Raw genomic sequence first — 16,780 nt, 5'->3', positions numbered from 1 at the left:
GTAATGAGAAGTAGTAGAAATGAGAACAGCGAGAAACTTAACATCAGGATTGATGGTCACGAAGTCAATGAAGTTAAGGAATTCTGCTACCTAGGCAGTAAAATAACCAATGACGGACGGAGCAAGGAGGACATCAAAAGCAGACTCGCTATGGCAAAAAAGGCATTTCTGGCCAAGAGAAGTCTATTAATATCAAATACCGGCCTTAATTTGAGGAAGAAATATCTGAGGATGTACGTCTGGAGTACAGCATTGTATGGTAGTGAAACATGGACTGTGGGAAAACCGGGACAGAAGAGAATCGAAGCATTTGAGTTGTGGTGCTATAGACGAATGTTGAAAATTAGGTGGACTGATAAGGCAAGGAATGAGGAGCTCCTACGCAGAATCGGAGAGGAAAGGAATATGTGGAAAACACTGATAAGGAGAAGGGACAGGATGATAGGACATCTGCTAAGACATGAGGGAATGACTTCTATGGTACTAGGGGGAGCTGTAGAGGGCAAAAACTGCAGAGGAAGACAGAGATTGGAATACATCAAGCAAATAATTGAGGACGTAGGTTGCAAGTGCTACTCTGAGATGAAGAGGTTAGCACAGGAAAGGAATTCGTGGCGAGCCGCATCAAACCAGTCAGTAGACTGATGACCAAAAAAAAAAGGAAGCAACCACATCAATCCTATCGAGCACGGGACAGCTGAACTCCAGGGGTTAAGTCGCTGTCATCATTTTGTGTCCGATGTCCATAAAGAGCCGTATGCTGATCAGATGGTGAGAGATGCTACCATTTGATCATTTGTTCAGCTCCGGGTCATGAGGTGCACGAGTGTGCCCTCCAGTGTAATAATCCATCCCTCTCTAGGTTTTATCTACTGCACAGCCATTCGAGGTGTCACGAGCTGCGGGTAACCAAATTGAGTCACGGCGTAAGGTATCGGTAATCCAAACCTCTCCCCTGCACCGAGCTTCAGATAGTTCACACAGGGAAATCACGGTCACAATAGTCCACAAACGATTGGAGTGTCAAGGCGGCCAGCTTCGGTCCCACTAGCAGCCGCTCCAACAAAGTAAACAGGCCAGTAAACGGCAATGTACGTGCTCCACACTCCCATCCTGTCCTTACTGTTTCATTAATCGAGAGCACCCAGACTGCCCAAAATGCTGGGCTACCTGTCATAATTTCAACCAAAAAGGCCACACTGCTTCTGATTGCAATGCAAAAATTCAGCACAACAATCCTGATGCAGATATGGACGTAAACATTCTATCACCTATTTCTGTTATACCAAATGCTTTTCACTTATGTTACAGTTTTTCATCAAGTTGTACACATGAAAGTGGATGTGGGAGCTGTGGTAACCTTGTTAAACTTAGAAACTTATACAGACTTGGGCTCTCCTCTGTTTCTCCATGTGTCACGAAAATTAGTAAATTACAACAAACAGAGTATTCCTATGATCAGCCAATTCTCTGCCCCAGGGACCCGTAAGTCAGTGCTCTGGCCTTTTACATTAAGACAGATCTCCTGTGGCTCTCAGGGAACAAGTCAAAGGTGAATTCGACTGCCTCACATAATCTGACAATGTTCGGCTTATTACATCAAGTGAATGGTCTAACCTCTTAGTTACTCTTTTTTTCTGTCCTCCAAGTGGCCAGGTTGAAATATAATTTAGAAAAATGGCCCGGCTCGGACAATGATGTTATATGCCCAGTTGTCTCCTGTTCATAATACACGACGCACCAAGCAGCTTCCCAGCCGTCCTCGTCTCCTCGACCGACGCCTTCGTATGCGCGAGACTATACATCTACATCTACATCCGTACTCTGCAAGCCACCTGACGGTGTGTGGCGGAGGGTACCCTGAGTACCTCTATCAGTTCTCCCTTCTATTCCGGTCTAGTATTGTTCGTGGAAAGAAGGATTGTCAGTATGTTTCTGTGTGGGTTCTAATCTCTCTGATTTTATCCTCATGGTCTCTTCGCGAGATATACGTAGGAGGGAGCAATATACTACTTGACTCCTCGGTGAAGCTATGTTCTCGAAACTTTAACAAAAGCCCGTACCGAGCTACTGAGCGTCTCTCCTGCAGAGTCTTCCACTGGAGTTTATCTATCATCTCCGTAACGCTTTCGCGATTACTAAATGATCCTGTAACTAAGCGCGCCGCTCTCCGTTGGATCTTCTCTATCTCTTCTATCAACCCTATCTGGTACGGATCCCACACTGCTGAGCAGTATTCAAGCAGTGGACGAACAAGCGTACTGTAACCTACTTCCTTTGTTTTCAGATTGAATTTTCTTAGGATTCTTCCAATGAATCTCAGTATGGCATCTGCTTTACCGACGATCAACTTCATATGATCATTCCATTTTAAATCACTCCTAATGCCTACTCCCAGATAATTTGTGGAATTAACTGCTTCCAGTTGCTGACCTGCTATTTTGTAGCTAAATGATAAGGGATCTTTCTTTCTATGTATTCGCAGCACATTACACTTGTCTACATTGAGATTCAATTGCCATTCCTTGCACCATGCGACAATTCACTGCAGATCCTCCTGCATTTCAGTACAATTTTCCATTGTTACAACTTCTCGATACACCACGGCATCATCTGTAAAAAGCCTCAGTGAACTTCCGATGTCATCCACAAGGTCATTTATATATATTGTGAATAGCAACGGTCCTATGACACTTTCCTGCGGCACACCTGAAATCACTCTTACTTCGGAAGACTTCTCTCCATTGAGAATGACACGCTGCGTTCTGTTATCTAGGAGCTCTTCAATCCAATCACACAATTGGTCTGATAGTCCATATGCTCTTACATTGTTCATTATACATCGATTTTGCCGGCTCCTTTCTGGACGCTTATTGGCTGCCGGTTGTCGATGCATATTCTCATTTTCCACGTGTTGTTTGTTGTCTTTCCACATCCGCAACTGCCACCATTGCAGCCTTGTCCAAAATATTTTCATTCAAAGACCTGCCCACGACTTTAGTGTCAGACAATGGTGCACAATTTTCAATATCCGTCACATCCTTGCCCCAACATTTCATCCACAATCTACTGCAACTCTTTGTCCACTGTTGCCTTAGGTCGGTTTCTCTCCTTGTACCATTTCATGCCATTCAGCAACAAGAGTAGTGAAGCTACTCCAGGGGCGCCAGCCGAGGACACTGCTACACTTCCTGTGTCCCCCACCTGGATATCAACCCGTGCAGCAACTGCCCCTCTTCCTGCCAGGTGTGGCTGTCGGACATGCGGTTTTGGACATCGCCCTAAATGGATTCCAGCTGTCAATGCCAGAGGGCAGAAGTGGCATACCTGCGACACCCACACAGGGGATTCCGTTATCAGCGATTCTGTCACCTGTTGCCAAGCAACCACTGATAACAGTACCATCAGCATCACAAGCACTGTCACTAGACCCGATGCCTGAGGTCGATACGGAAACAGCCACTGTACAGTTTGACATGGGAAGGTGGGTGCAGAATGTGTCCACATTCGAAGCACTTCAGTCTGTACACTCCTGTTGCAGCAAACCACTTTAGCTGGAGGCCAGTGGGCAAGGAGGACAGCATGGATGTCTCAAGAATTCCTGGTCTCCCTAAGAGAGGAGGAACACAAGTTATGCATGCAGTTCCAAAATGTCGTACATATGGCGGTGTTATGCCATCCACAGAGAGTGGGTGGGGGGGGGGGGGCCGGGAGGGGGGGGGGGGCATGTCTAACCAAGTTATACTCGGCCTCAGTTCTCAATACGTATTACTACAGCTACTTGTGTATGTAATTGGTTCCTGCTGAATGTTACTTAAATACTGTATCTAATTGTTAATGCTCCCGTGAAATAAAGTTGTGTTCAGTCTACTAGCCGTTTTGTACTTATACCTGATTACAGCAGAGACATTAAAGTAGCAGATGCGTTTTGCTATTTGGGCTGCAAAATAACTGACGAATGCCGAAGAGGAGAGTATACAAAATACATACTGGTAATTGCAAGGAAACTACACTCCTGGAAATTGAAATAAGAACACCGTGAATTCATTGTCCCAGGAAGGGGAAACTTTATTGACATATTCCTGGGGTCAGATACACCACATGATCACACTGACAGAACCACAGGCACATAGACACAGGCAACAGAGCATGCACAATGTCGGCACTAGTACAGTGTATATCCACCTTTCGCAGCAATGCAGGCTGCTATTCTCCCATGGAGACGATCGTAGAGATGCTGGATGTAGTCCTGTGGAACGGCTTGCCATGCCATTTCCACCTGGCGCCTCAGTTGGACCAGCGTTCGTGCTGGACGTGCAGACCGCGTGAGACGACGCTTCATCCAGTCCCAAACATGCTCAATGGGGGACAGATCCAGAGATCTTGCTGGCCAGGGTAGTTGACTTACACCTTCTAGAGCACGTTGGGTGGCACGGGATACATGCGGACGTGCATTGTCCTGTTGGAACAGCAAGTTCCCTTGCCGGTCTAGGAATGGTAGAACGATGGGTTCGATGACGGTTTGGATGTACCGTGCACTATTCAGTGTCCCCTCGACGATCACCAGTGATGTACGGCCAGTGTAGAAGATCGCTCCCCACACCATGATGCCGGGTGTTGGCCCTGTGTGCCTCGGTCGTATGCAGTCCTCATTGTGGCGCTCACCTGCCATCATTGGCACCAAGGCAGAAGCGACTCTCATCGCTGAAGACAACACGTCTCCATTCGTCCCTCCATTCACGCCTGTCACGACACCACTGGAGGCGGGCTGCACGATGTTGGGGCTTGAGCGGAAGACGGCCTAACGGTGTGCGGGACCGTAGCCCAGCTTCATGGAGACGGTTGCGAATGGTCCTCGCCGATACCCCAGGAGCAACAGTGTCCCTAATTTGCTGGGAAGTGGCGGTGCGGTCCCCTACGGCACTGCGTAGGATCCTACGGTCTTGGCGTGCATCCGTGCGTCGCTGCGGTCCGGTCCCAGGTCGACGGGCATGTGCACCTTCCGCCGACCACTGGCGACAACATCGATGTACTGTGGAGACCTCACGCCCCACGTGTTGAGCAATTCGGCGGTACGTCCACCCGGCCTCCCGCATGCCCACTATACGCCCTCGCTCAAAGTCCGTCAACTGCACATACGGTTCACGTCCACGCTGTCGCGGCATGCTTCCAGTGTTAAAGACTGCGATGGAGCTCCGTATGCCACGGCAAACTGGCTGACACTGACGGCGGCGGTGCACAAATGCTGCGCAGCTAGCGCCATTCGACGGCCAACACCGCGGTTCCTGGTGTGTCCGCTGTGCCGTGCGTGTGATCATTGCTTGTACAGCCCTCTCGCAGTGTCCGGAGCAAGTATGGTGGGTCTGACACACCGGTGTCAATGTGTTCTTTTTTCCATTTCCAGGAGTGTATTTTTGAAAAAGAGTAATTTGTTAAGGTTTAATACAAATTCGGGTGTTAAGAAGTATTTTCTGATGGTATTTGTCTGGAATGTACCATCGTACTGCAGTTAAATGTGAACAATAAGGAATTAAAACAAGAAGAGAACAGAAGCTTTTGAAATGTGGTGCTATAGAAGAATGCTCGAGATTATGTGGGAATACTGAACAACAAATGAGGATACGCTTAATGAAATTGGGGCAAAACAAATTTATGGTGCGTCCTGACTAAAAGAAGGGCTGGCTTGATAGGATACATTCTAAGACACCAAGGAACTGTTAATTTAGTACTGGAGGGAAGTATGTGTGACAAAAATTGCAGACAGCAACCAAGGGATTAATACAATAAGCAGGTTCACACAGATGTCGGTTGCAGTACTTATGTTAACATGCAGAGGCACCCATAGTACAGGCTAGTAAGGAGAGCTGCATCAAACTGACCTTTGGACTGGAAAAGGCAACAACAACAAAAACATATTCAGTATTCAGCTTATTCACCATTGACCACTTACAGCGGAATAGGTCTGAACATTAAATATACATTTAACAATAATTTTACAGTAAAGTTTTTACAATTTAATTCCTTTTCTTTTAGGAATATTCTTATATACTAATGTCAATGATTATTTCAAAATATTCAGTTATCTTATAAAATGGGTGATTGAGTAACCAGTCATAAATCTTACGTTTGAAAATATTACTGTTCAGTGACCGAGCAGATGCTGGAAGTTTATTGAAGAGTTTTAAACTCATTATTTTGTGTGAGTTTGCAGTCTTTGTAAGTCTGTGTCTTTGTATGTCGGAGTCCAGTTTGCCTCTGGTGTTGTGGGGATGTATGTTCTCTCTGGTCTCTAACTCATTTAAGTTGCTTTTGACATAAAGCAGTGCTGTGTAGATGTATAGATTCACAACAGTTAATATCATGTGCTTGATAAAGAGGGGGCGGCAGTGTTCCTTGGGCTTAACTTTGCTCATTATTCAGATTACTTTCTTTTTTTAATTTTCAGAATTTCACTGACAAAGCAAGAATGTCCCCATAACAATATGCCGTAGGAAATGTGTGATTGAAACAGGCCAAAATATACCACCTTTAGATACTCATCAGTGACTACATCTGTCAGTCTCCAGATGAGATAACACACTCTTGCTATTCTCTTGCAGATATGGCTAATGTGTTCATCCCAGTTTAATTTTGAATCAATGTGGAATCCTAACAATTTTACTGATTTGCTTTCAACAGCTGTAGTTAAACCCAGAATTAGTTCTTGTGTTTTATCAGGATTACATAGGAGTTCATTAGAAGAAAACCAATTCATTACTAGTTCTAGATTTTCCTGTGTTGCCTGATGCAGTTCTGTTGTGTCACGGTGTGTATTGAGCAATGCTGTCTCATCTCCATAAAACACAATTGAATTTGCTCCTACATGGTAAGGTAAGTCATTAATTGCAATGATGAACAGAAAAGGTCCAAGGACCGAGCCCTGAGGCACTCCAGTCCGAACTTTCTGCAGCGAGGAGCATCTATTTTTAATTGATACAAACTGTCTCCTGTTACTTAAGTATGATTCGATTACATCTAAAGATGGTTTGTGTATGCCATAAAATTCCAGTTTTGCAAGTAGGGTGTTAGATGGTATGCAGTCGAAGGCTTTGCTAAGATCACGAAGTACGACTGATACTAGATCTTTATTTTCGAATGCAGTTAACACCTGGTTAACAAACTCCCTGGCAGATTAAAACTGTGTGCCCGACCGAGACTCGAACTCGGGACCTTTGCCTTTCGTGGGCAAGTGCTCTACCAACTGAGCTACCGAAGCACGACTCACGCCCGGTACTCACAGCTTTACTTCTGCCAGTACCTGGTTAACAACTTCAGTGACAGCAGTAGTGATATTTTTACCATGTTGATATGCAAACTGTCTGTTGGAGAGGAGATTATGCTTATCAAAATGGTTATTTAGTTGACTGTATATTACATATTCAAAAACTTTAGAGAAAATTGGGACAATAGAAACTGGTCGATAGTTTTGGGGCAGATGCTTATCTCCCTTTTTAAAGACTGGTATCACTTTAGCAGTTTTGAGTGCATCTGGGAAAACTCCGGATTCTAAACACACATTAAAAATGAAAGAAAGGGGTTGACAGATAAGATGTATTATTTTTTTGATTACATAGTTAGAAAACCAATAACAGTCCATACTTGTGGAGTTGGTGAACCTTGCCACAGCTTTTATAATATACTCTGGGGTGACAACATTCCAGTGGAAAGTATACGTCCTATGGGGCACAGCACCAAGATGGTCTAGTGCACAAGTGCCATTTTGCTTGATTTTGTTTGTCAGCTCGCTCACTGAGGTTAGGAAATAATTATTTACTACTTCTGGGACCAGCATTGCATCTTGTGTATGGGTTTGTGAATTATATTGGTTGATGATATCCCATGCTGTTTACATTTGTTGGGAGCACTTTCAATGTAATGTTCACATGCCTGTTTTTGGCCAAGATTTTTTTACATTTTAGATAAGCTCTATAAGAAGTATTAGGGGTAACCATAGGCAGACAACATTAAATTAATGTTCATGGACAACTGCTGCCTCTCACCAATAATTTAACAATCTGTAAGCAATGCTCTGCAGGCACCTCGTACTGTTGTAAAACTCAAACTGCTGCCACAAATGAACATAAAATGTATATAGAAATGAAACTTTATGGAAATATGATATAGAACTATACCATAATATCAACTTTCAAAACCTGTATTCAGAAGATACTCCCATAGATGAAGATGATGGCTAACACGATGGTGACTATGAGGATAATATAATTTATTAGGCTCTATATATATTTTCCAAGATCCATAGTGTCAAGAGTATGCAGAAAATACCAAATTTCAGGTATTACCTCTCCCACAGACAACACAGTTGCCAACGGGCCTCACTAAAAGACCGAGAGCAGCAGCGTTTGTCAAGAGTTGCTACTGCTAACAAGACAAGTAACAATGCGTGAAATAACTGCAGAAATCACTGTGGAATGTACTACGAACATATCCCTTAATGGGCTGTGGCAGCAGACAACGGACAAGAGGACCTCTGCGAACAGCACATCGCCTGTAGCGCCTCCCTTGGACTTGTGACCATATCAGTTGGACATTAGATCAATGGAAAACCATGGTCTAGTCAGATGAGTCCCAACTTCAGTTGGTAGGAGCTGATGGTAGGGTTCAGGTGTGGCAAAAACCACATGAAACCATAGACCCAACTCATCATCAAGGCACTTTGCAAGCTAATGATGGCCCCATAATGGTGTGGGATGTGTTTACATGGAATGAACTGGGTCCCCTAGTCCAACTGAACTGATTACAAAAATGGTTCAAATGGCTCTAAGCACTATGGGACTTAACTTCTGAGGTCATCAGTCCCCTAGACTTACAACTACGTAAACCTAACCAACCTAAGGACATCACACACATCCACGCCTGAGGCAGGATTCGAACCTGCGACCGTAGCAGCCGCATGGTTCCGGAGTGAAGCGCCTAGAACTGCCCGACCACAGCGGCCGGCGAACAGATTACATTGATCTGCAAGGTATCAGATCACTGATATTATGTGATAATACTTCAACTTTTTATGCTGATTCCAAATCTGTCTTCAGTTTTTCCTATCACGAACAGTTTCACCTCAATTTCGACTTCAAAGACATATTACTGCGCCGGTAAATTACGCATATTCTTGGAGGGAAATTTCTCAATATGTCCCTGTATACCTTTACGTTGTCGCACCTGTTGATGCCTGTTGTTGTTGTTGTTGTTGTTGTTGTTGTGTGACCCTGAAAGTGTTGCTTGTCTCTCAGGCTTGGATTACCAGTGTTGTATTGTGATTATTCTGTATATTTAAGGCAGTATTAATAAAAAACTTCACCTACCGTTGATAGTTACCACTATGTTAACATGAAAGTGTGTAAAGAACCTAAATATTTTCTGTTACTTTTGGGAATTATACAATGGCTAACCTCCATTAACCACGGACCTTGCCTTTGTTGGGGAGGGTTGTGTGCCTCAACGATACATATAGCCGTACCGTAGGTGCAACAGGAAAATTAAAGAGACCTTTGGAGAAAAGAGAACCACTTGTATGAATATCAAGAACTCAGATGGAAAACCAGTTCTAAGCAAAGAAGGGAAAGCAGAAAGGTCGAAGGAGTATATAGAGGGTCTATACAAGGGCGAAGTGGTTGAGGACAATATTATGGAAATGGAAGAGGATGCAGATGAAGATGAAATGGGAGATATGATACTGCGTGAAGAGTTTGACAGAGCACTGAAAGACCTGAGTCGAAACAAGGCCCCGGGAGTAGACAACATTCCATTAGAACTACTGACGGCCTTGGGAGAGCCAGCTATGACAAAACTCTACCATCTGGTGAGCAAGATGTATGAGACAGGCGAAATACCCTCAGACTTCAAGAAGAATATAATAATTCCAATCCCAAAGAAAGCAGGTTCTGACAGATGTGAAAATTACCGAAGTGTCAGTTTAATAAGTCACAGCTGCAAAATACTGACGCGAATTCTTTACAGACTAATGGAAAAACTAGTAGAAGCCGACCTCGGGGAAGATCAGTTTAGATTCCGTAGAAATATTGGAACATGTGAGGCAATACTGACCCTACGACTTATCTTAGAAGCTAGATTAAGGAAAGGCAAACCTACGTTTCTAGCATTTGTAGACTTAGAGAAAGCTTTTGACAATGTTGACTGGAATACTCTCTTTCAAATTCTGAGGTTTGCAGGGGTAAAATACAGGGAGCGAAAGGCTATTTACAATTTGTACAGAAACCAGATGGCAGTTATAAGAGTCCATGGAGAAGAAATAAAAACTTTGAGGTCTGCCGACGACACTGTAATTCTGTCAGAGACAGCAAAGGACCTGGAAGAGTAGTTGCACAGAATAGGCAGTGTCTTGAAAGGAAGATATAACATGAACTACAACAAAAGCAAATGGAATGCAGTCGAATTACGTCAGGTGATGCTGACAGAATTAGATTAGGAAATGAGACACGTAAAGTGGTAAAGGAGTTTTGCTATCTGGGGAGAAAAATAATGGATGATGGTCAAAGTAGAGAGGATATAAAATGTACACTGGCAATGGCAAGCAAAGCGTTTCTGAAGAAGAGAAATTTTGTTAACATCGAGTATAGATTTAAGCGTCAGGAAGTTGTTTCTGAAAGTATTTGTACGGAGTGTGGCCATGTATGGAAGTGAAACGTGGACGTTAAATTGTTTGGACAAGAAGAGAATAAAGGCTTTAGAAATGTGGAGCTACAGAAGAATGCTGAAGATTAGATGGGTAGATTACATAACAAATGAGGAGGTATTGAATAGAATTGGGGAGAAGAGGAGTTTGTGGCACAGCTTGACTACAAGAAGGGATCAGTTGGTAGGACATGTCCTGAGGCATCAAGGGATCAGCAATTTGGTACTGGAGGGCAGTGTGGAGGGTAAAAATTGTAGAGGGAGACCAAGAGATGAATACACCAAGCAGATTCAGAAGGATGTATGTTGCAATAGGTACTGGGAGATGAAGCAGCTTTCACAGGATAGAGTAGCATGGAGAGCTGCATCAAACCAGTCTCTGGACTGAAGACCACCACCACCACCACAACAACAACAACAACAACAACAACAACAGTGTAAACTATAAAAGGGGCCACACCAACATACCACACACCAGTGGCAGCCACTCTACAACATATATTGTACTCAGGTGTCTTACTACGGTCCACAAGGCAGTCTATTGACATGTCTTGCCAGGCATCCACAATGTCTGGCAGTCAGGCCATTTACATGGTAAGCTATGTCCGAGGTTCACAAATTGGCATTTGACAGCTTTTATGCCTTCATTTTAGTTTCCTAATCCCAGGCTACATGTCTAGTCATTTGCAGTTGGTATATAAACCATTAGGCTGACAATTATTTGATGATACATTTGTGGTTTTTTCGGTTAGGCCCTGTTTACCTGGTGTGGTACCGGTTGACTTAGAACTTTTTCATGTCTCACCCACAAGGCATCTCCCGTGCTACTTGATTAATTTGCTGGATTTTTTTTTTATGACTGGTACGACTTTCTTGTATGCAATCAAGGTATGACCTGAAATTCACATCTCTATGGACCCTTTTAACATTAAGCCTAATTACATTTATGAAGAATCCTTTTTGCTTGTTCCGTTTCATATCACTTTCCAATGTTACACCCAGATACGTAATCAACCTGAATGTGTCAAGCTGCACGCCACCAATACTGTATTCGAACATGACAGGATTGTTTTTCCTACTCATCTAAATTAACTTCACTTTTCTACATTTACAGCATGCTGCCATTCTTCACACCAAGTAGAAATTTCTGAGTCATCCAGTATCTTCCTACAGTCACTCAATGGGAAACAAAAGGAATCTCATGGGAAACAAGTTATATAGAGTACTGTGATTATTACAAGTGTGATAAATGATGATGGAAAGTATGTAGTTAAAGTGATAGGAAAGAAAATATGTTAATGAAAAACTTAGGGATAAAGTAATGTAACGAGAAGTTATGAGCAAAATGCATAGGAAGGGTAGCGACTGATGTGCCTAAGATAATAACCAATGTGCATGGTGAAAAATGGCACTCATCTCAAAAGATGTTTCAGATTCAGTAAACTTCACAGTAAATATTCCAGAGTGATGATAGCAAGAATGAAACTAGTGTTGTAAGGACAGTGAAAGTGTGAGTACAAGCTGAATTATTTTAAGATTGAAACGGGCTAACAAACTGTGACTTTAATGGAAAGTACTTTTTACCTATAATCAAGGATGTTATATTACCTATTAATTGTTGATGTAAATGTTTGTAACTGCAGCAAGCTCCTGATTACATGGGTACGAATTATCTGTGCACAGTTTGACAATTTTTGAAAAAATAAAAAGTGAGATCTCAAGTACTCTCATATAATTAGAACAACTATTTCACATTTCAAATACGAATTTATGGTCAGGAGGATGTAGATGACGGAAACATCTGCAAGTGGTGAAATCGGACGCCGATAAATCGGAAGTTGTGCAGTTAAGTAATGCCGATATAGTGAAAAAAGTGTGTTTGGCAGATGAATAAATCAAAGATGAGGTGATCAAGGAACCCATTTTCCTGCTCACCGAAGCACTGAAATGCACTGAATCTTATTAGTGACTGCGGGACAAAACATGTTCTCTTAGTCCAGCATTTGGACTATCCAGCACTCACTCACCAGCTGCATGGAGGCAAGTGCGTCCACGAGAGTCATGTCTCCGGAAATCATCTTGGAGAGGGACGCATTGAACTCCCGCAGCTGCTCCATCGTCTCCTCCTTCGTCTCCTCGTACTCAGCGGCATCCAGCTCGTCCCTGAAGCAACAATACAGCTTCTATACTACACAGCATCTTGGTCAGAAAATTTAAAATTTTATAGCCAATTGTAGCCAGCAACACACAGCACAATGGGGATGACCTGTTGGAGATACACATTATATTTGGTGTGTGTGGGGGGGGGGTGTTCCATAAATTCACAACAATGTAGAGCATGTCATAAAACAAAAGTACTTAATATTAGAAAGGAAAACAAATGGTTCAAATAGCTTTGAGCACTATGGGACTTAACTTCTGAGGTCATCAGTCCCCTAGAACTTAGAACTACTTAAACCTAACTAACCTAAGGACATCACACACATCCATGCCCGAGGCAGGATTCGAACCTGCGACTGTAGCGGTTGCAGTTTCCAGACTGAAGCGCCTAGAACCGCTTGGCCACAGTGGCCAGCAAAGGAAAACACTTCTCAATGTTTGGCAAAATTATATTTATTTGGTCACGAAGCAGCTTTTGGCTTCTCAGGCCATATTCAGGTGACAACTGAATGCTAGAACAGAGATAAACATGATGTGCAACTTACACAGATATTATCTGCACAAAAGACACAAAAATAACAAAGTATTTACGTAGAAAAATATTATAATTATTACCCTAACTAAACTGTAGAATGTGAAGTTTTACATTCTGACAAAAAAAAGCAGAAAGATGACCCTACTGCAAATAAGAGAAATCAAAAAACACGACACAGAATGCCAGCCTGGTATTAAATGATGAGACTCATTTTCCCCATTATTAAATTAAGTTTTCATTACAAATGGCGGATTCAAACAGTACATTCATTTTATTTTCCATCATTTGTTGTTTGTATCTCCACATAAAAGCTTTGTTTACTACTCTTTTAGTCAATATAATTATTGTAATATTTTCCTATGTAAACACTGTCATTTTTGTATCTCGTGTACAAATAATATCTGTGTACGTCGCACATCACGTTTATCTCTGTTTGCGACATTCAGTTATGACCAGAATATGGCCTCAGAAGCTGAAAGCCAGCTCGTGGCAAAATACATATAATTTTGCAGAACATAAGGAAGTGTTTTCTTTCTAATATTAATACTGTGTCCTGCCAAGTACCACTGGAAAATTCAGTTAATGTTAAAAAGTAGTTAAAACAGAATTTGTTTCTTTAATTACAGTCTATGATCACAAAAACTGCCATCATATTATCAATTTAGGTTTAAAACTTACTCTAAGGTAATACAGCCAGAGTGGCTTCATCAAGAGATATAAACAAAATCAGCAAGGCACCATTGAACAGAACTAGTAACTAAGCCACAGTGTCCTTTTGCTGGGAAGAATTATGACCCTGCTGCCACTGTACCCTAGTTCAACTTGTATTATTAGTTCTGTTCAAGAATGCCTAACTAAAATAAGTTTTACACCTTACACCATGCTAGGACCAGTGCACAACAAGTGTGGCATATTGTGAGGAAAAAGTATATGTTTCGAGTTTCATGCACACACAGTTTTGCTACGATACAGATAATACGTGCATCACAAAGTGCGAGCGAAATGGCACGACAACTTGAGATGTAGTACAAAATCAAAATGTGAGGGACAGAATGATGATTGTGGGCAAAATATGTTAATTTCTCACAGATTCATGGGCCAAATGCAATGCCGCACCCAGCAGCAGTGAAATGGTGCCGGTAAATTCACCGAGGCCTCACAGAAGTGTGGGAAGGTAGGCCACTGCCACTGACCACAGACCAAAGTCTGGGCAATGGAGGAACTGCTCTGCAGGAGTTGCAGATTTTCCAGTGATGAGGGCATTCTCACGGGGGGTTCTCGGAAAGCTCCATGACCAAGGAACTGAACAACTGGTAGAAAATTCTGAGCACTGTTTACAGAAACTTGTGTCTTGAAGTCCCCTTCTATTTCTTGACAATGTTACTTTGAATTTTTATATTAACTGAACAGATAAAAAAACCTACTCACACACATAAAAAATGATGGACAACACACTCGTGTGTGTGTGTGTGTGTGTGTGTGTGTGTGTGTGTGTGTGTGTGTGTGTGTGTGTGTGTGTGTGTGTGTGTGTATTTTTGACAAAGGCCTTGTTGGCTGAAAGCTAACTTTCTGGCAGTCTTTCTGTTGTGCCTTTCCTTGGTACTTAAGTCCACCCCATGGATGAGAGTCCTCAGGAATGTGGAACAATGGGAGTTACACATTAACAGACAGAAGCAAATGCTGCAGGATACTCCTGTAAGCTGTGCCAGCAACAAACTATGACCAGTGTTAACCTCACACCTGTGAGCACCTGCCAAATGTGTACAGAATGTACAGATTCTTCAGTTCTAATGCACTAAATTTTACACGACTGCAATAGCAAAATTGTTAAATTGAAAGTGCTTCTAAATTATGTTCTTCAGGGAGACTCAGTGTTGTGCATCAGTGTGCACTGGCTGCACTGCTACAATTACAGATTTGGAAATGGTAAGCCACGTCTGTAAGTGAAGCTATAAATGTGCATATGGACCTACCACAAGAATAAGTTTGTGGTTGGTGCTTGAAGTGATTTGAGTTATCAGTGGTTGGTTTTTAAATATGTCCTCAAGTTATATTATGTGTGGTTCTCCCATGTGTGTTGTAAACATTCTATTCCTGTTTGACACAGACCACATTAGTGTCTGTCTGTGGCTCCACATGGGGGCTGGTGGAGTACTTTGTATTACATCTGTTAAATAGGCTATCAGAATGTTACCCGATAGTACTAAGAAATAGAAATTGGCCAATAGCAAACAAATCTGAAAATTGTACAGCCCATAAAAGACAATGGTTTCGTTTGTTTATTATCGATATATAGGCATAAATAAAGTACGGCACAACAGATTCATAATAAAAGGTGAAAGAAGAACAATTGAAGATCCCATGCAGGCTGGTAAAATAGTCAATTAAATGTCGCACAAAATTTTATTTTTTTAAAAAAATCATGTATTCCAAATAATGATTTCAAAGTCATAAAGAATGTAAATCCCACACCTCTGTATCCAGTGACTATGACAGAAGCAGGAAACAATATAAGTACACTAAAAAATTAAAATATTTTGTAATTCAGATGGATAATGATATTAAGGCATAATCTGAATCACTTCCGGCAGGGGCTTACCTTCATGTTATTGAATTCAGCATACGTTAAAATTCAGGAGTAAGTAATAAACACTTTTTTTTTTTCTCCATAAAAATTCCTGCCCCGAGATACAGGCCTCCAATTATGACACCGCGAACACTATTTTGAAGATGCGATTTCAGAATATTTTTTTTTAACTGCTGTATCTCTGGAACAGTTCTAGATATATTGTTTTTTTTTATTTGAAAAATAATTGCTTTATGATCACAAAGAAATCCTCCATTTTGACTTATCTGTCAAAATTCGTTAACTATAGTATTCTAAAATATTTTTATATGATTTAAGATTTTTTTTTTTTTTTTTTTTTTTTTCAGAAATGCCAACCCATAAAATTTTGATTTTTTTCTGTTGATTAGCACCATATAGTTCTACATTCCCTGAAAATGAGAGCTTACACTTTTAGATTGAAAAGTGTTTTATAAACAATTGAAATTTTTGCCATACATAAAACCTGTTTTATTACCACGTTATCACATAACAGGCTCATAAAAATCGAAACCTAACCTTATTTAACATAATTTTAGTTTTGAAAGATGAATAAGAGACTCATTTTTCAAGCATTTTAAATGGTTCCAAAATGTACGTGAAAGGTACAAAGGTATAAAAAGAATTTCAGAATGCTATAGGAAAAGAACTTTGACAGATAAGTCCAAATGGAGGATTTATTTGTAATCATAAAGCAATTATCTTTCAAATAAGAAAAGACCAAAACAAAATCTCTAGATCTATTCCAAAGACACAGCTTTTTCTAAAATTTTTTCCAAAATTCACACCTT

General features: G+C 41.6%; 1 protein-coding gene across 3 annotated transcripts in view; it reads right to left on the bottom strand.

The window, feature by feature from the left end:
- LOC124554094 (protein LZIC-like) overlaps nt 1-16,780 on the bottom strand; it is a 99,325-nt gene that overhangs the window by 69,871 nt on the left and 12,674 nt on the right. For all 3 annotated transcript variants that reach the window (XM_047128159.1, XM_047128157.1, XM_047128158.1), the window contains one exon: nt 12,717-12,852. In XM_047128159.1, coding sequence (XP_046984115.1) covers nt 12,717-12,852 — 136 coding nt within the window. The remainder of the gene's footprint in view (nt 1-12,716; nt 12,853-16,780) is intronic.

This window comes from Schistocerca americana, chromosome 11 (genome assembly GCF_021461395.2).
Source record: "Schistocerca americana isolate TAMUIC-IGC-003095 chromosome 11, iqSchAmer2.1, whole genome shotgun sequence".
Lineage (NCBI taxonomy): Eukaryota > Metazoa > Arthropoda > Insecta > Orthoptera > Acrididae > Schistocerca > Schistocerca americana.
This window is presented reverse-complemented; position numbering and strand designations above follow the sequence as displayed.